This window comes from Rutilus rutilus (genome assembly GCF_951802725.1).
Source record: "Rutilus rutilus genome assembly, chromosome: 14".
In the NCBI taxonomy this organism is placed as follows: domain Eukaryota; kingdom Metazoa; phylum Chordata; class Actinopteri; order Cypriniformes; family Leuciscidae; genus Rutilus; species Rutilus rutilus.
Genome location: NC_140219.1, coordinates 5598581 through 5619419, shown reverse-complemented (window position 1 = coordinate 5619419; position 20839 = coordinate 5598581). Strand labels below are relative to the sequence as shown.

The 20839-nt window shown below is 38.5% G+C and overlaps 1 protein-coding gene across 1 annotated transcript in view; it reads left to right on the top strand.

Annotated features, from left to right (window-relative positions):
* gabra2b (gamma-aminobutyric acid type A receptor subunit alpha2b) overlaps nucleotides 1-17200 on the top strand; it is a 69814-nt gene extending 52614 nt beyond the window's left edge. The window contains exon 10 of the mRNA XM_084430681.1: nucleotides 8135-17200. Coding sequence (XP_084286807.1) covers nucleotides 8135-8440 — 306 coding nt within the window. The 3' untranslated portion in view covers nucleotides 8441-17200. The remainder of the gene's footprint in view (nucleotides 1-8134) is intronic.
* Nucleotides 17201-20839: the final 3639 nt, after the last annotated feature.

The following is a 20839-nucleotide window of genomic DNA, read 5'->3' as shown; positions in this document are numbered from 1 at the left end:
TCACAAGTAGACGAGGGAGACACATTCCTGTTTACACACTTCTGTCCTGATTTTTCGAGGGGAGGCTCTATGTATGGGCTTTTCAGATCTTCCGATTTAATGTACAAAATAAGCTCACGCAATTTAGATATGAACGCGACTGGAGACGACGGAAAAACACACGTAAAGCAGCAGCTTTAGTTTCTGCTCTGACAGCCGCAAGACCAGCCGAACGCTGTGAGTGTGTGTTAGAAATCAGGAATGATGAGAGAACATTGTGCTTGGTACATTTTTCGTCTTCAAACCAAACTTGGGTCTTCAGCCGACAGTTTAAATCCCGTCTGGCTAGAGCTCTTTCCATAATGTTCACGCATTAGGTCAGTAGGCGGAGAGTAGGCGTCTTTTGTGGCTGTTCGAACACATTCGACCACATGAGAGTCTACACTACGAAATCAATCCGGGCAAATGTGTTTTCAACTACCACTGGAAGTGGTTGAAAGTGGACAAGCTCAAACGTTTTAGACCCCGTTTACACCTGTATTTAGTGTCGTCTACTTATCTTAATACCAGGTGTAAACATGGCCATAGATCCTTGTTATCCCAATACTGTTATAAGAAACAAAACACTCGTTTGTCGAGTTGTGACCCTTGTCTGCGGAGGAAGAGATCTTGGTCTCTGAGAAATGTGGTTTGCTTCAATTGTCAAAAGTATAAACACAGTTCTAAAGACTGCAACAACAAACACACCTGTTGTAATTGTGTTTAGGAAGGCCATGACAAGGAGAGTTGTGAAAAAAACATCTTATTTTTGTAATTGCACAGGTGATCATTAAGCTGTATCAAAACAGTGTTCCATGTAATCAAAGAATAGGAAAAACAGAAGTTCAGATGTACAAAGAGGATCGGTTATCCTGAATCAAAGAAAATGGTGGCCGCTGCACTTGTTTAAACGTTTGCTTCTGCTGTCAAAATAAAGCTGTGAGAACAATAGATTGCCTGACAGGTATCACCTGGATGCATAAAGAGAAACCTCAAACTGTTTAGAACAAGCCTATATCTAATCTCAAACTAATCTTTTCTCAAGGACGAATAATACAGGAATTCAGAGCGAAACTCTTTCAAATGGCATTCATCTCAGTCAGGGTTCAACAACTGAGAACCGAAAGGCAAATAAAAATAACAGAATGGCAAGCTCTTCACAATCAAAAGATGAAACTTGAAAGACGAGACAAATTAAAGACGTGGAAATGAAAGCGGGTGAACACCATAGTACAGGGATAGGCAACTTCGGTCCTGGAGGGCCACTGTCCTGCAGAGTTTAGCTTCAGCCCTGATAAAAACTCACCTGCCTGTATCTATCTAGTAATCCTGAAAACATTGATTGCCTTGTTCAGGTGTGTTTAATTAGGGTTGGAGCTAAACTCTGCAAGACAGTAGCCCTCCAGGACCGGAGTTGCCTATCCCTGCCATAGTAGAAGCCCATCTCCTAAAGGTAGAATTAGGATGGTTCCTATTCTTCCTAATAGGTAATGGAAAATGTTATCATCCAATGAAAACTGTCGTGGTGTGAGGAGTAATTTTACGGAGTTGCTACGTTTAACTGCAGTTATTAATCCTCTTTTTGTATATCTTCAGGAGATACAATTACCATTTGATTGGGCTTTCTCTTTTAAAAATGTGACTATTCTGCCCTAATAACAAGCGGGCTTCCGGTGGTACAGCCATTTTAATTAGAAATGAGGCGATTCATAGTCATATAAATATTATCAGCAATCTACAGGTGACTGATGCTGCAGAAAACCATTATAGTCTGTTCTATTTACATTCCTCCTGATGTAAATTTGACACACATGGACTTGGATTACCTTGTCGCTCAGCTCCCGTCTCCCTTTATTCTAATGGGAGATTTTAATAGCCATAGCTTTATGTGGGGCAGTAATCATTGCAATGCATAAGAAAAGAAGATTAACAAAATACAATCTTAGTCAACTCAGAATGGTTTCAAGTTCTCACAAACAAAAACTGTCTTCATGCATTTCTGTCAGCTTCGTTCATTCATTGTACAATGAACCAGAGTTGTTTATGGGTGGGAGTCCCCATTAATGTTGACCAGGTTTCTTGGTATCACCTTTGACAGGAATCTGTCTTTTATTCCTCACATTAAATGACTTAAAAAGAAATGTTTTAAAGCCATGAACGTTTTAAAGGTTTTGTCCTAAACCATGTGGGGAGCAGACAGTTAAACTCAGAAGAATTTGTACAGAACTTTGATTTGCTCAAAGCTTCACTATGAAAGTATAATTTATGGCCAGGAAATCATTTATATGACTTTTGGATACTCTACACACCAAGGCATATGATTGGCTTTGGGAGCTTATAGAATATCAATCCAAAGTCCATAAGTGGAAGCCAGTGAACAGTCCTTGGAAAATCAGACGAATAAAGTTGGATTTAAAATATGCAATCAAACTTAAAACAAATAATGAAAATCCAGCCTATTCAGCAGTTAGATCCGTCCATTTGGTCTACGCATGTAAACCCATCTGGAGAATCTGAAACATTTTGAAACAGACATGTTTGCAGAATTCATCCATCTCAAAAAGCCTGGATTTAACAAGAAACCAAAAATCTATAGCTCATCCGAATGATTATCAACTGCAATTTTTGGACATGAGAGCAATGTTCCCACAACATACCCCAATATACACAGATGGATCTTAATCTGGAAATCAAGTGGCAGTAGCTTTTGCAACGAATCAACTGCATCAGGATATACGCTTCCCTGACCAAAGTTTAGTTTTCACTGCAGAGACAAATGCTCTATTATTGGCAATGAAGTTCATTGAGATATCTTAGCGACATGATTTTTTTATAACTGGTTCAAAATCATGTCTTGAAGCGTTGGAATCTATAAAAACCGATCACAAAAAAGCATTGCAGATTTGAATCAAATTGTCATCAATTTTAATATTATTTTCTGCTGTGCTGGCCACACAGGAGTCTCTGGTAATGAGCAAGCAGACGTTATCTACAGAACCAGTAAAATACCTTTCACAGATCTGAGACCAACATTAAATGCATACACCAAAAATAACTGGCAATCAGAATGAGATCAGTGCTTAAAGGGGAACTTGGCAACTATTTCAATGGTTAAATAACCTGTTCTGGTGAGAATGGTGACATTCCCCGCTCCCCCCAGCGTTCCTAGGCGGAAAACCAACCTTGCAACATGGGGACTAACATCCCGGTAAGTTGGAAATAGGAAGTCTCGTAAGAAGCGAGAACGAGCGAGAAACACAAACTGCTTTACGGCAATTCGACATTAACACACACGCCCCCCTCAATACCGATTAGCCACGCCGGCTAGCTATAAGAACAAGCGACGATGGATCATTCTTCAGATGTTCCAGCGAAAAGACCAAAGAGACGGTTCTCGGCAGAGAGGAAGATAAGATAAGAATAAGCGGTAATGTTTGCTAGTGTAGCGTGGTGGTGGTGTAATCTTAAACATCTTTAGTTTTATTTTTGAATAACCTTACCTGGCTTCCACCATGAACAGCCATATTAAGCTGGCATGGCATTTAAAAGGAAAAGAAAAGATCAGTTAGAGATTATTCATGCAAACAATATGGGCTGATTTATTACAGAAGAAAGTCTAGATATGATTCATGGTGCAGATATGGTTTCAAAAGTTTAATACTTGGGCTAAGAGATTTTTTTTTAAATCTCATTTACAGTATGAACCATTAATGATGGAAAGACGATTTACAGCAAGAGACATTTATTTGCAGATAAGCCTTATGACAGCACAGTCAGTTAAAATGAAGCCCAAGCAAAACTGCATTATATGCTATTTTCCAGTCAAATGATTTTAATGACTATTGAGATTTTAGTAGGCCTACTCTGCAAATAATTATTGTAATCCAGTGAGGTCAACCCTGAAATTTACCGTCACCCTGTCTCTCTGACAGACATCCACACCATCAATTCTGGAGTCTTACTCTCATTATCTGAGATTGATTAATATCGGTTTCATAAGGGTCTCTTCCTTCTCTAGTCAGACTCAAGATCATTGCTTATTCATGAGCCTTCGAATCTTCTCCACAAATCACATTCTTCCCACTAAAGGTCAGTCAGCCAATCAGAAATGACAGCCTGTAGAATTGGTATGTTTATGCAGATTTTAGCACTGTCTTCCTCTGTCACAGTCACAGAAAGTAGACCTACATTTCTTGGTTTAAAGTTTTTCAAGAGTCTGATGCACCAGAAATAGATCTAATCAATCTAATAGACAGGGTGCAACTACAGTGAATCTTACATAACCTGTCAAAATAATGTCCAAGTCATGTTTTCACTCCGAAAAGCAAAAGGAAGAAAAACAAATTTGTTTCATTAAAAGAGGTGAAGCCTTATTCACATTGCCATAATGCAAATCAATCTCGCTCTCATTACTTCAGTGCCAACAGACTTGTTTTTAATATTTCATGGCATAATTGTGAATAAAATATTGTCATGCAAAAATATTTTAACTGAACAAAAAATAGGCTTAATTTTCTGTATGAAAAAAAAATATATATATATATATTGTGTGCATATATATATTTTGTGTGCATAGTGTATGTATATATACAGGTACATACACATAAACATTTTTATCTTTGATTTTGGGGTGATTTATGACTCCTTGTATTTTCTTCATAGATTGTGTGAGATTCATTTCCTAGTGACACAGAAAACACATTGTGAGCATTGTGTCTCGTTTGTTTATTTAGAGTCTGCCACATGAATAAAAAAATAAAAATAAAAAAACACATTTAAATAAATTATTTAAGCATGAAATAGGCTCTGTGGGATTTTAAATTGTCATTTCATTTGTTTCACTGAGGGCTGTTTGACAGCATATGCTCACGTTGTCAGTGTTCATTTTAACATGCACAGCTAAACATGGCATGTATTCAGGCTGATTGTAGACGCTATCAAACCTCGTATTACACTCTGACCTGATGCTCAGAACCTTTAGGAGATCTTCACTGATTTGATTCAAGACTTCCAAGTTACTTCTAAGGAGTAGCAAGTAGTTAAACTAATTTCCAGTGATCATACATTGTTTCGGGTCCTGGTTTGCTCTTCATCTTCATCTGAATTTCAGTGGTGTTTGAGCTGACAGTGTAGCAAACGGCCTCTCTTAGTAACCATCCTGCGTTTATAGTGATGCATTACTATAGTTCCTGTCACTCTCTTTAATTACCGCAGCGCTGCTTCCCGGGGCGCATTCATCAGCTCTCGGGGTGAGGGGGAGGTGGAGGTCTGTGGCCTTTGAAACACCCGGAATGAGAGCAGGGCCTGCGGGCATGTGCCGAGAACCCAGCTGGAGAAACAGACTGAACGCTCGGCGCATTCACCATCAAAACACCTGCGCGAGTCAGTACTGTTTCCCTGCTGAGTCATCTTGTATCACTCAGAGCTGGACTTTCCCTTTAAAGTCAACATGACATGGCATTTACAACCCATTTCTATTTGAAACAGGTTGCTTGGTGAGAAAAATAAATTGATTGGATTGTGAAAAGTGGTCCATAAGGTGGTGTGTGTGTATTGTGTATATCATCGCCATCAGGTGGAGTTACGAGGTTTAGTCACAAGCTCTTTTTAATACTTTTCATTGGTTCAATATTTGCAAAACTCACAGACATACACTCACCTAAAGGATTATTAGGAACACCTGTTCAATTTCTCATTAATGCAATTATCTAATCAACCAATCACATGGCAGTTGCTTCAATGCATTTAGGGGTGTGGTCCTGGTCAAGACAATCTCCTGAACTCCAAACTGAATGTCAGAATGGGAAAGAAAGGTGATTTAAGGTGATTTAAGCTATTTTGAGCGTGGCATGGTTGTTGGTGCCAGACGGGCCGGTCTGAGTATTTCACAATCTGCTCAGTTACTGGGATTTTCACGCACGACCATTTCTAGGGTTTACAAAGAATGGTGTGAAAAGGGAAAAACATCCAGTATGCGGCAGTCCTGTGGGCGAAAATGCCTTGTTGATGCTAGAGGTCAGAGGAGAATGGGCCGACTGATTCAAGCTGATAGAAGAGCAACTTTGACTGAAATAACCACTCGTTACAACCGAGGTATGCAGCAAAGCATTTGTGAAGCCACAACACGCACAACCTTGAGGCGGATGGGCTACAACAGCAGAAGACCCCACCGGGTACCACTCATCTCCACTACTAATAGGAAAAAGAGGCTACAATTTGCACGAGCTCACCAAAATTGGACAGTTGAAGACTGGAAAAATGTTGCCTGGTCTGATGAGTCTCGATTTCTGTTGAGACATTCAGATGGTAGAGTCAGAATTTGGCGTAAACAGAATGAGAACATGGATCCATCATGCCTTGTTACCACTGTGCAGGCTGGTGGTGGTGGTGTAATGGTGTGGGGGATGTTTTCTTGGCACACTTTAGGCCCCTTAGTGTCAATTGGGCATCGTTTAAATGCCACGGCCTACCTGAGCATTGTTTCTGACCATGTCCATCCCTTTATGACCACCATGTACCCATCCTCTGATGGCTACTTCCAGCAGGAGAATGCAACATGTCACAAAGCTCGAATCATTTCAAATTGGTTTCTTGAACATGACAATGAGTTCACTGTACTAAAATGGCCCCCACAGTCACCAGATCTCAACCCAATAGAGCACCTTTGGGATGTTGTGGAACGGGAGCTTCGTGCCCTGGATGTGCATCCCACAAATCTCCATCAACTGCAAGATGCTATCCTATCAATATGGGCCAACATTTCTAAAGAATGCTTTCAGCACCTTGTTGAATCAATGCCACGTAGAATTAAGGCAGTTCTGAAGGCGAAAGGGGGTCAAACACAGTATTAGTATGGTGTTCCTAATAATCCTTTAGGTGAGTGTATACGTAAAGGGTGACCAATAGTAATGATTTACAAAAAAAAATAAAATAATGAAATGATAAAATATGGAGATATGAGGTTTCCGCCCAACAGCGACAATATGTACATACACACAAACACACATATCATTTTTAACTATATTATCCAGGCCCATACTGTATGTGTGCATTGCATGTGTATCTTGATGTTTGTGTGTGTGGGCATGCCAAGGGAGAGAGAAAGTTGTTATTAATGAGTGTTTGTCATGTGTGGGATCTTGTTATTTTTCTGTGTTCAAGCGGTGCCGGCACAGCGGAATTTTTCCAATGCTGTTATGACAAGAACTTATTGAATCATGAATCTTCCTCCCTGTTCTTCATCATGAGTCTGCTCATCCTTGACACCTCCAGCTGTCCCATCAACTCCTCATCATAATACCACTCATGTTTTACAACTAGTGCGGTTTTATCCGGCAAGTGGATGATGTATAACACACAAAGGCTGCATTCCCACAATGTTTGGGATTGACATCCGTATTTGAGGCTCAAATTGTCCTGGAGACTGGAGCAGATTGAATACTGTCAGCGTGGACACTGGCCAATCATCTTATGTTAACTATCTGTATAAATTGTATAGATTTGGCATTGGAAGTTGAGTCACAGCTGTGCCTTTTATTTAATTTTTCCAGTTCAATCATGACAACTCTTGGAATAGTTTTAGCATGTAATTGAATATGCTGCTTTATGAATAGACATGTATAAATCCCGTAGCAGATCTAGACAGGTGGAGCTGGGGAGGTGGAGGGGTTCAGAGAAACTCTGATAGCACTCTGCAGGACTAGCTTACAGCAAACAATCAACCAGACTATTTAAATGTTGAGCAAGCAATCTCATTGGCTGCATGATCAGCAGAGGCCAATCAGCTTCTACCATGCAGTAATGAAGTGATTGTTTGCAGATTGCATTTAGAGGACACATCAGTCTGCAACCTCTAGAGTTTCATGACTGAACTAGACATTTTTTATTTAAATTTTAGAAGAAGTTTTAGTAATTTTGTTAGATGCTTTTGTAATTTTTTAGCACAAAAAAATTATAATAATTTAGATACATTAGCTTCGGTCATAAAATATTGTTCTTACTCGCTTTCATAGCCAAACAATCCAACCAGAATTACAATTAGCTCTCCAAACAGGACTGACAAGCATATTCCAAAGTAATGACTTCTTAAAAATGGCAAACTCTCAATTTCCCACAGAAAAAGGAGAAAGCTTCAGTCATCAAGAAGAACAACGCCTACGCCGTCGCTGTGGCAAACTACGCCCCCAACATCACCAAGGACACGGTCCTCCCCACCATCGCCAAGGGGAACGTAACCGAACCAGGAAAGACCAAAGCCGACGGAAAACCAGCCGAGGCGAAGAAAACCTTCAACAGCGTGAGTAAAATCGACCGCATATCCCGTATCATGTTCCCAGTTCTCTTCGGGACATTCAACCTGGTTTACTGGGCGACGTATTTGAACAGAGAACCCGTGATCAAAGACATGGTGCCCTCTTATTAGACGGCGTCCAGGGCTGCGACGGGTTCCACTAAGCAGGACCAAAGACTAGGCCAATACCACCCAGGGACTCTGAATATAATCACGCTCCGACGCTCTTTCCCATCTGCTCCAGACAGACGTGTCGTGGATTGTTGCAAGATGCCTTTCTATCTCTCTCTATCTCTCGCCGCTCTTTTCTACAGCTTTTTCAGCAGTGCTTTTGAAATGACATTTGCCTTTGTACATATGTACGTAGTGAAAATGATGTTACGTTTGGTTTGACGTGTTTTGCTCTGTGAGAATCTGACTTTGGACCTCTCTCTGTGATATAGATTAGCAAATTATAGTGATTTTATTTATTTATTTGGTTTCACTTTATTTTGATAGTCCACTGTTGACATTCTACTAACTGTAAGTCAGTTGACATGTAGGTGCAACATTACTTGTAGTTAACAATGTCTTAAGGGAACCATCAAAATAAAGTGCTTTTATTTATTTATTTATTTATTTATTTATTTATTTATTTATTTATTTGGTGTAAATGTTATGATTTTTCGTGATGGTGCTTGTTTTTGACTAGCCTTTTTTATCTATAAGACCATGCACGTTAGTGCTTATGGTCTGATATTTTGTGCTGGGCCCATACACAAAAAAAACGTTTACACACATTGCTGTATCTTTACCGTATGTGATTTTATTTTCTTCTGTTACACCAGGAATGTTCTATTAACAGTATTTTGGATGATGTCAACATGGTTTTCAATCCGTTTACTGTAATTTTTTTATTCTATATCCCTTTATAAAGGTCTCTAATGCAGCAGCATAATTCAGGGTGGTGTGGGAAGCTCATGCAACCTGAACTTTGAAGTCAAGAATCTGCCACTGCATCCCATATTATGCCCTATTTATGAGTAAAACTACTCATCAACAACAAAATGGAAGCTTGGATTTGATTTTACCCATCAGGAATTTATTGCATTGTTAAAAGCAAGGTTTTAGCCAACAAGGAGATTTGTTTCAGAGTCAAGTAAATTATTATATTTTAGTGAAAGATTGGGAATAAGTCTTAAAGTAAATGGGGTCCATTTCCAGTCCAAATGGCTTTAAATGTTGGTGCGTCGTGATTGTTAAAAAATGAACTTTTGTTAGTTATTATTTGAAATGCATAAACAAGTGTGCTGCACACGTCCTGAAAAGTGAAGCCAGAGTATTTTGATCGCCCCCTGGTGGCTGGCTACAGTATAGTTCCTCTTCATGTTATCGAATGGGACTCGAGCCAAACTAAAACAAAATCCACTTCCATTTAAATTTTCGTTTTTTTCAAAGATGGTTTCTGTCTTTTTTTGGTAGTTCTTATCATGCTGATGTATGTTCAAGTATTTGTTTTTTCAGAAAGTTTGGTTTTAGTTAGTTATTTGATGCTACAAATGGGGGTGTAACGTCATGATTAACAGCTGTGCTTGTGATTGAGTCTGTGGGAGCGGGAGTGTGTGCGGGACCTTGATGCCTCGGCTCCACCTCAGGATCACTACTGCGCAGGCTTCGAATTACATAATCGGCAATGATCGTATCTCAGATATTTTGGCTTCATTTTTCTTCAATGGAAGGAACTGGAGACCAGTCATCCATCTTTTTTCTTTTTTTACAGTCTATGGTAATAAATAACAGCAGGTTGAGCTTTCTTCACACTCTTTCTTCAAAGGTGAAGTGTGTCATATTTTTCACTCAAGTTTAAGTACTTTCTCCTTGTCCAGGTTTAATGTGCAGACACAATTATAAAACTTTGTTTATAACCTATATATAATTATAGGTTGCCTTCTTAACGAGTGTGAACACTGTGGCTTTGTGACACTTTCAGAACTTCAGAGGGGTCATCGGATGCCCGTTTTCCACAAGTTGGTATGATTCTTTAGGGTCTTCATGTAAAGTTTGTAACATACTTTGGTTAAAATTCCTCAATTGTTGTGTAAAACAACACCTTTTTACCTCCTCAAAAACAGTTCACAGCGACCCGTTTTGGTGCATGTCTCTTTAAAAGATAATGAGCAATTGCTCACCCCACCCCTCTTCCGTGGGGCGTGTCGACACAAGACACGTAAAGCGCTGCCTTGGCAGACAGTATACAAATGGCTGAGGGTGGAAATATGCTAATACGGGACAGTCCGTCAGCGGTCGTGGGCGAGGCATGAGCAATATGACATCATAAAAAAATCCAAACGGATTGATTATTGACAGTGTTTAGGCTTTTTGAGGATAAAAAAAAAAGTTAATGGATTTTTTTTTTTTTTTTATGGTGGTTGTGTCCACACACTGCAAAGACACATTTATGTGCAAACACCATATAAAAGTGAGTTTTGCATCCGATGACCCCTTTAAGTAGCCTGCCGTGGGCGGGGCTATTTGTATTTCAACCAATGGCAGGCTGGGGGAGTGTTTGGAAACAATCTGATTGGTGACGCTGATGTAGAAATGGCACACTTCATCTTTCTTGCTGGATCTAAGGAAATTAGTCAATGTATAAAAAAAAAATTATATATATATATATATATATATATATATACAAACATCATGATTTTATGTTCAGTAATTTCCTCATTTTGCCACTGTGCATTCCTCTTATTGAACTCTTACAAACAAAGTTCTTTTTGGACCAAAAGACCGAAGTGCTTCAACTATTGCATGTTTACTACAATTGTTTACCCTCCAAAATGAAGCTGAATATTCCTAAAAGTTAGCGTACTAAATATGATGCAGTGAAACCGTAGAAATGTCACTGACTGAATTCTGCAAATCCAAAATGCCTGTCACAGAGTTGACAACAATTATTATTTTTTGTATATATGTAAGGAATATTTGTTCCTATTGGTGTTGTTGTACACTTGTGTGTAATGTTTTATGTTGACTGTTTGTACAGTTTTATACTAAAAAAAATAAGCATTGCAGAGTTTCTTATTTTTATTTTTATTTTTTTTTTGGTCAGTTTTCAGTTATTTCTAAGGGAAAGATGATGTTCATTTAAGCATGCTGCAGCCTCATTGGCTCTATAGAAAATGATACAATTGTTTGGGAATGGTATTCATTGTTGTTATGATTATTTAGCACTATTTATTATTGTTAATTTATTCATTTTAAAAAATATACTTTTCTAAAGTTTAAGAGTTCATATCAAAGTGTCAATATGTTTCTAAATATTTATTTAACTATATATTTATTGAAATATATACATATTAATTTATTTCTGAGTATTATTTGACATGCTGTCATATTAAATCTATTTTCTGTGTGGTATAATATCGTTTGGAGCTCTGCTTTCATTTTCACATTGCTTTGATTGTATTGGATGATGGTTGCATCTTCGTTATGCATAAACTGTTTGAGCAATAAAAAAGAGGTGAAATGTAAACTTCCTGGCATGGAAAAGAGCTTTCCACACACAGAATGTATAGCTCTTGCTCTCTTTCATTCTCTCTCACTCTCTCTCATACATCCCATATGAAACACGCCCCAGTGGTTCATGTTCTCAGATGGGATGTTCTGAACAGAATGTTTGAATATTATAAATGTTTTTTTGTTTTTGTTTTGTTTTTCTTGTTAGGTGTTACAACTGATCTGTCAACCAGCTTTTAATTATATTATTATTAGGAAAGGAAAAGTTACATCCAAAAATGAAAATTCTGTCTAATTGAACCCACTTACATCATGTTCTAAATGCATATGCTGTTATTTTTATGTTGTTGTTATTTTTTTTTTAGCTTTAAAGACATGGTCACTATGAAGCTGCATGAAGATTTTTCAGAAATTCTCAGAAAAATACCAGCATACGCATTTGGAACAATATGAGGGTGAGTATAAGCTGGCGTTTACACAACACTGTTTTCAACTTAAAACGGAAAACTTTTTATGCGTTGTGGCCATTCATTTACACAACAACGCTCAAAAACATAAATTTGTGAAAATGGTGACGTCATGTGCATGTCATATTCAGTCTATAGGTGTGGCAAGGCAAGTTTATTTAAATAGAACATTTCATACACAATTGAAATTCACTCTTCACACAATGGAAATCGTCTCTTCACCCCTAATGCAGTGTGTAAACTTTACACTGTCTGTCTTTAACAGGTTCCAGCGTCCCTTCACTCCTAATGCAGTGTGTAAACTTTACAGTCTGTCTTTGACCAGTTCCAGCATTTCCACAATGGAAATCGTCTCTTCACCCCTAATGGAGTGTGTAAACTTTACACTGTCCGTCTTTGACCAGTTCCAGTGTCTCTTCACCCCTAATGGAGAGTGTAAACTTTACACAGTCTGTCTATGATCAGTTCCAGCATCTCTTCACCCCTAATGGAGAGTGTAAACTTTACACTGTCTGTCTTTGACCAGTTCCAGTGTCTCTTCACCCCTAATGGAGAGTGTAAACTTTACACAGTCTGTCTATGACCAGTTCCAGCGTCTCTTCACCCCTAATGGAGAGTGTAAACTTTACACTGTCTGTCTTTGACCAGTTCCAGCGTCTCTTCACCCCTAATGCCGTGTGTAAACTTTACACTGTCTGTCTTTGACCAGTTCCAGCATCTCTTCACCCCTTTATGGAGTGTGTAAACTTTACACAGTCTGTCTTTGACCAGTTCCAGCATCTATTCACACCAATGCAGTGTATAAACTTTACACTGTCTGTCTATGACCAGTTCCAGTGTCTCTTCACCCCTAATGCAGTGTATAAACTTTACACTGTCTGTCTATGACCAGTTCCAGTGTCTCTTCACCCCTAATGGAGAGTGTAAACTTTACACTGTCTGTCTTTGACCAGTTCCAGCGTCTCTTCACCCCTAATGCCGTGTGTAAACTTTACACTGTCTGTCTTTGACCAGTTCCAGCATCTCTTCACCCCTTTATGGAGAGTGTAAACTTTACACTGTCTGTCTTTGACCAGTTCCAGCGTCTCTTCACCCCTAATGCAGTGTGTAAACTTTACACTGTCTGTCTATGACCAGTTCCAGCGTCTCTTCACCCCTAATGCAGTGTGTAAACTTTACACTGTCTGTCTTTGACCAGTTCCAGCGTCTCTTCACCCCTAATGGAGAGTGTAAACTTTACACTGTCTGTCTTTGACAGGTTCCAGTGTCTCTTCACCCCTAATGCAGTGTGTAAACTTTACACAGTCTGTCTTTGACCAGTTCCAGCGTCTCTTCACCCCTAATGCAGTGTGTAAACTTTACACTGTCTGTCTATGACCAGTTCCAGCGTCTCTTCACCCCTAATGCAGTGTGTAAACTTTACACTGTCTATCTTTGACAGGTTCCAGCGTCCCTTCACCCCTAATGCAGTGTGTAAACTTTACAGTCTGTCTTTGACCAGTTCCAGCGTCTCTTCACCCCTAATGGAGAGTGTAAACTTTACTTTGTCTGTCTTTGACAGGTTCCAGTGTCTCTTCACCCCTAATGCAGTGTGTAAACTTTACACAGTCTGTCTTTGACCAGTTCCAGCGTCTCTTCACCCCTAATGCAGTGTGTAAACTTTACACTGTCTGTCTTTGACAGGTTCCAGTGTCTCTTCACCCCTAATGCAGTGTGTAAACTTTACACGGTCTGTCTATGACCAGTTCCAGCATCTCTTCACCCCTTTATGGAGTGTGTAAACTTTACACAGTCTGTCTTTGACCAGTTCCAGCGTCTCTTCACCCCTAATGGAGAGTGTAAACTTTACACTGTCTGTCTTTGACAGGTTCCAGTGTCTCTTCACCCCTAATGGAGAGTGTAAACTTTATACTGTCTGTCTTTGACCAGTTCCAGCATCTCTTCACCCCTAATGCAGTGTGTAAACTTTACACTGTCTGTCTTTGACCAGTTCCAGCATCTATTCACACCAATGCAGTGTATAAACTTTACACTGTCTGTCTATGACCAGTTCCAGTGTCTCTTCACCCCTAATGCAGTGTGTAAACTTTACACTGTCTGTCTTTGACAGGTTCCAGCGTCTCTTCACCCCTAATGCAGTGTGTAAACTTTACACTGTCTGTCTTTGACAGGTTCCAGTGTCTCTTCACCCCTAATGGAGAGTGTAAACTTTACACTGTCTGTCTTTGACCAGTTCCAGCATCTCTTCACCCCTTAATGGAGTGTGAAAACGTATATACCTGCTTTATAAAAGTGTGTATTTACACCATCCACGAGTTAGAGTTCTGGTATCTCTTCACTCACGTCTCAGTGCACAGCCAAAATTATCACTCTTTCACAATTTCTTTCAAACTTTCCCGCCAGACATTAAAACAGTTAAGATTAAATCCAAGGATAATCAAATCAGTTCTAAAAGAATTAATAGAATAATAAGATGATGCATAGATGATATAAAGTGCAGTCAGTCTGACGTACAGTGGCACAGTGCTCATTCAGTAAATGCATAGCTAAACAGATGTGTTTTGAGTCTGGATTTGAATGTGGCCACTGTTGGAGCACATCTGATCTCTTCTGGAAGCTGGTTCCAGCTGCGACTTGCATAGTAGCTAAAAGCAGACTCTCCTTGCTTTGAGTGAACCCTTGGTATATCTAACTGACTTGATCTACATGACTACTAAAACTAAGGTCAGACTCCTAAAATCACACCAAGATTCCTTACTTGGTTTTTTTTTTTTTTTTTGGACCCCTAGCGTCAAGGTATGTATTCACCTGGAGAATTTCATCTTTGTTTTCAAATGCAATGACTTAAGTTTTGTCTTTGTTTAACTGAAGAAAGTTTTGGCACATCCAATTGTTGACTTCATCAATGCATTGGCACAGGGAGTCAATGGGGCTAGTGTGTAGTGTTTCTTTACAAAGTGGCATCGCCAACTACTGGCCTGGCAGCATAATACAGCGTTTTTAATCGTTTTCATGGATCTGTGTGAATGGTGACCGGTTTGACAACATTGTCTTCTGTATGTGAAATTTTTCAAAACCCCAAAGGAAAAACTTTCCGTTTTCAGTCAGTCGAAACTTATGTAACAATGTAAATGAAACTTAATTAGCAGTATTTTCATTTTGGATGAACTTTACCTTTTAATTGAGAATGTGAAGAAGAATCAACAAGTTGTAAATCTTTGCAAATTAATCACCAAGACCAGCTAAGTTCTCACTAATGTCTGTTTCCCTTCTATATAATGAGTATGTTGTTTCCTATAATGTAAATGTGAATTTGGGCACACGACCAGAACAACTGAACCGCTTATAGTCTTTCAACAGCTGGGACTCATTTTCGAAATATTGGTCACTCTTTCAAACATCATTCTACTTACTCTTTCAACAGCTTGTTGCTAAATAAACAACAAGAACAAATATATGATTCATTCTGAGTCTGATTCATTCATACATTTTTAGGGCGTTGTATTGTTTTCCATTGTTCAGTACTGTTAAACGCATGCTGCTGTATATTTCTTTTGCTGTAATTTGCCATTATTTCATGCCAAGTTGCATGATAACCACAATAATATCTTGGTCAAAGTCTGTGACATATTCAATAACAAACGATGTACAGTAAGTACTGTTTTATCCTTCCCTTTAAAACCTGATAAGATGCTATCCTATCTATGCATTATTATATGGTTAGTTCTATTTAATGAATTGCTTTGTGAATAGTTTTGTTTTTGTTTTTTACGCCCTAAATGTTTTTACTCTCAACCCTACAAAATATTTAAGAAAAAAATGGATCACAGGATCTGTGAATTTCAGTCTCAAAATGCATAAAAAAAAAAGTCTTAGTATATGCATTCAGCATTACGGTGTAAAACAAGAGCATACTCCTCAGGAAATGAGCTCATGTAATTACATCATCAGATACAGGGATTTCCTTCCAAAACTTTTCAGTGGGGTCAGAGGAATTAAATACAATGAGTGTGATATGTGATACTCCACATTCAGATTGATTTTAGCGGAGGAGGCATCTCTCCATACCACAGCTTAACTCTCATACACTCCGAAGCTCTGCGATCCACCGTCAGATCCATGAGACAATTCCATTAGCAAGACACTGAGGGCAGGAAGTTAATGACCAACGATTTCTAAGCCAGCGCATCAATTAGGTCAAGAACGGTTTGAGTCTGAGTTTATTTATTTATTTAATCCTTTTGCCTTGACCTCAGTTAATAAAGTGCACAGTCTTTGTCCAAACTGTACAGCAAACCTGTCAAGAACATTGCCTGGGTCATATTAAAAGAAAGATTTAAGAAATTATATGTTGTTTTATAACATAGTAAAGCCTATGTTTAGGACCATGCATCTTTTTTCTTTCTTTTTTTTTCTTTTTTTTGGCATTGCAAGTAGTGTGGAACAAGCAATACGAGATTGAAAAAAAATGGGATTTATTGGTGATAAATATATAAACCTTGTTATTAACACAGTCAGTTTATTAGTACTATTACAAAAATCGTATCTGTTTCCACTGGGATTGGTTTGTTTCTGTTTAAGGTGGGTATTTAATTATGTTTCCTGTGTGTTCACTTAGTAACATGTTTGATTATCGGTTTCACCTGTGGATTGTTTTCATTGATTGGTTCGTCTGTCTATTTAAGCCTTGTGTTTCTTCCGTTCTTTGTGTGATCTCGTCAATGGATGTTTGGTTGTTCTGTTCACGGTGCCTTTGTACCAGTTATCCTGAGAAGTGTATTTTGAGTTCGTTTACATTAAACTTTCACTGTATGCGTTTAGATCCAGTTCTTTATTTTTGTATGCTTGCAACCCCCGCTGACATTATGTATGACTAAATAATATGCATCACATTAAATTAGTTTATGTTAAAACTGCAATGCAAATGGTTGGAAATGTTATATGAAGTTCAAATAAATAAATCTTAAAATATAAAATAACCATTTAAATTTAGGCCTAAATATTCTTTGATTGCCACTTCTTAGTATTAGTTATTTTTCTTAAATAAGTACTTTTTACTATAATATAATGCAACTGTGTATCTCAAATATGCTTAATTATGAAGAAAAGGCTTAATTTTCTTTATGCGCCATTTATTTAATTTTTTCCTTTTGATTTTGGGGTGAAATTTTATTCATCTTTTGTTCTGCCTTTGTTTATCCCTTTTATGGGATTTTAAAACAAGTATTTTCAAAGCCCAACCTGTTGTATTGTTTGTCAAACCAGATTGCGGAACAAGTCATCCTGGCTTTTTCATACGTGACCTTGCGTCACACATGAAATTGAGGGCAGGGGAATCCAGATGAGGTCTCGTTTCTGACAGGGCTGCTGTTTTCCAGCGCAGCACCAGACGGTTCATTCTGACTGATGAAAGAATAACCCTTAAATGGAGTTCTAAAAATGGGCGAAGAGGAAGAGGTCGTTATACTTCATCAGTCAGCCGAGGAAGGGCCCGATGACCGTGAATGATGGCTCCTGTCTAACAATACCAAGGATTATGGCACTTCATTTAGGGTAGACTCTTAAAAATAAAGGTTCTTTATTGGCATTTATGGTTCTATGAAGAACCTTTAACATCCATGTAACATTTGCAAAGAATATTTAGATTTGTTTTAAATGTTCTTCACACTAAGACATTTTTATTTAAAGGCACAGTATGTAAGTTTCGCCGCTAGATGGCGCTTATTCAAAACAATAATAAAGCTTGATGACATTGTGAATGAGCGTGGAATTATAGGAGTTGTCGTCTCCACCTCCAGAGCCGATGGCAAGCAATCCGACAGGACTCGGGCAGATGAAATCCTTTTCATGGATGAGTTAATGTATTAAAGTTTGAAGTGAACTTAATGCAAATTTAAAAGGAGTGGATAGAAGTTTTGTACGCACAAGTAAGCAAATGTGACCATCAATCATTCAACAGCATATAAATCAAAATTGCCTGACGTTACAGAGTGAAATTTCAAGAAAGAGACAGGATAGAGAGCATTTATGTTTTGACTTTGTCTAGCTGCACACTTTTAAAATTTTTGCCTAAACTAAATACATTTCAGCATGAAGTTCATCAGGACACCTTGTGAATTATCATGCCAAAGGCCACATGCACACTGCTGCTAGATCTGCCAATGGCTGGTTAAATCTTCAAAAGTCCCAACATCTACAAAAATCCCAGAAACCGAATCTTAATATCTTGCCAAAGCTAAACTAGCATTTGAACTTGTTGACTGAGACTGATGTGTTAGAAGCCTGTGAGGAATGGATTACATACTGTAGAAGAAACAACTCTTACCAGCAAAAGTGCTGCTGGCATTAAGAATTTAAAGAGAGTGAATCTTCTGTCCTTCTTTACAGAAACATGTGATTGTCCTGAATTTCAATTGGTCAAATAGGTCCAAAAAAGCAATTATGTAACTGTGCTTGTGGAGATTTTCTTCACCCTGGCCTTGAGATGGAACAGAAGCTGCTGTTGTTATTGCAGTGTGGCTTTGGTTTGCTCACATTAGGGACTTCATATGATTCTCACTTGTGACATTTTTGAAAATTTCACCATGAAGAGGGAGTTAAAGATGAGATTTCAGACTCCACAAATCCAAATTTACGGACTTAAAGCTCATAAATCATTTGTCAAGTTACGCCAAGTTAAGCTCTTTGGCATTTTTCAGGCACAATGGGTTTTATTTGAAACAGTAATTATTGTGAAAAATTATAACTATTTAAAATATCTGCTTTCTATTAGAGTATATTTTAAAATGTAATTTATTCCAGTGATGCAAAGCTGAATTTTCAGCATCATTACTCCAGTCTTCAGTGTCACATGATCCTTCAGAAATCATTTAAATATGCTGATTTGCTGTTTAAGATCAATTATCAATGTTGAAAACAGTTGTGCTGCTTCATATTTTTGTGGAATCCATGATGCACTTTTTTTCAGCTGCACAGATTCAATATATTGTGACACACGCATTTTAAACACACTTTCTCAAATGTTTACATTCACTTAAGACACAACCGACTGCGAAATGTATGCGTGTTTCGCCCGGCATGTGCACAGGACGCTGCCAAGGGAACAGTATCTCTTTCGCGGCTTAATACGCTTTCAATAACATCGTTTAATATCACGATCCTCAGTTTAGCAACAGTAGAATGTATCTTACATCACTCACTTATTCAGCTGAATGGGATATTAAGTTTGGCTTAGGGAGGAACGAAAGCGCCGTGAAGGAAGGAAAGTGCGCTAGACGGAATGTGGAAGCGAAAAATCAAAATCAGAATACGATTAATCGCATAGCCCTAGTGTCTGTACTTTTACTCAAGTGCTCAATTTGTGTACTTCATCCACCACTGTCACTATGACAAAGCGGCGACCCGCCATACACCCCGCGAGAGCCGCACTAAACAGATTGTTGTCTTTGTGCGTCAGCTGGTGCTTGCAAATAGGAGAGCCATTTCCACGGATGTGATGGATGCCTGACGGTTAAGATGTCAGCAGTATAACAGATCCACACGTCTGCCTTTAAAAAGGCGCTCAAATGTTTTTGTGTTGCTGTCGACGCTATCTGCTGCTCTGTGGCCTTTTTTGGCGAATGCACTGCGCTTCAAATAAATTATTGTGTCTTTTTTCCTTTGGCTTGGCTAGATTTGTTATCGAATGCTTTTGGGGATTGAGGGACTGTGAGATGGATCTCCGTGACCGATCAACAGAATGTTTTTTTTTGTCAATTAGCAGTGAGCAAATCAGTGCTACAATGGTTTTGCTTGTTTAAAAGACCACATTAAAGTTCCATTTAACCAGCTTTGTAGCTAAACCAACAGCTTGACTGATCATCACCCTGCCATTTTAATTTGTTGATTTAATGGAAAGCTAAGTGAAATGGAAAGGCTACCGTTTCCGCTGCGCTATCAAGCAAGCTAATGAAAATAAAGTCAAATTAATGTGGGGCAGTTTACTTGGCGTTAACGCCACTAGAATGAAACTATGATTAGAATTTCCCAAGCTCAATTAACTGAGCTTTTCCAGTAGTGTCGGCTAGGCTGATTAGCTCAAGTATCAGTTTAATTGCCAATGTGACCGGTGGTCTATTTTTATACCTGAGAGATCTGATTAAATATTCAAATATAAGCAAGCAACATCTTTTACAATGAAATGTAAAGGTCAGTTGTAAGCGTGGTTGTATCTAGTTATAAATTATAAGTAAATTAGGATTAATGCACTATCTGCTAACAAGGCAAAATTACCATGTTGCAGTTAAATGAGGATTTATTAGTTAGTTGTGGTTAGGCTACTTTGTGAAAACAGGCCTGATTCCATAGTGAATGGTTCAGCCCAGCAAAACCATGTAGTGATTTATGAAGTCTCAAGTTATCCAGCATCTTAGCTTTCCAACTCTTCCAATCAGGCATTATGCGAATCCTCATCAGTAAAGAGAAAAAAGGTCTATGAACACACATAATAACAACGCCGTTTCACAGCATCTCAGAATAATCATTCCTGCTTCGTCTCACATAATTGTTCGCTCCACACTGAGATTTT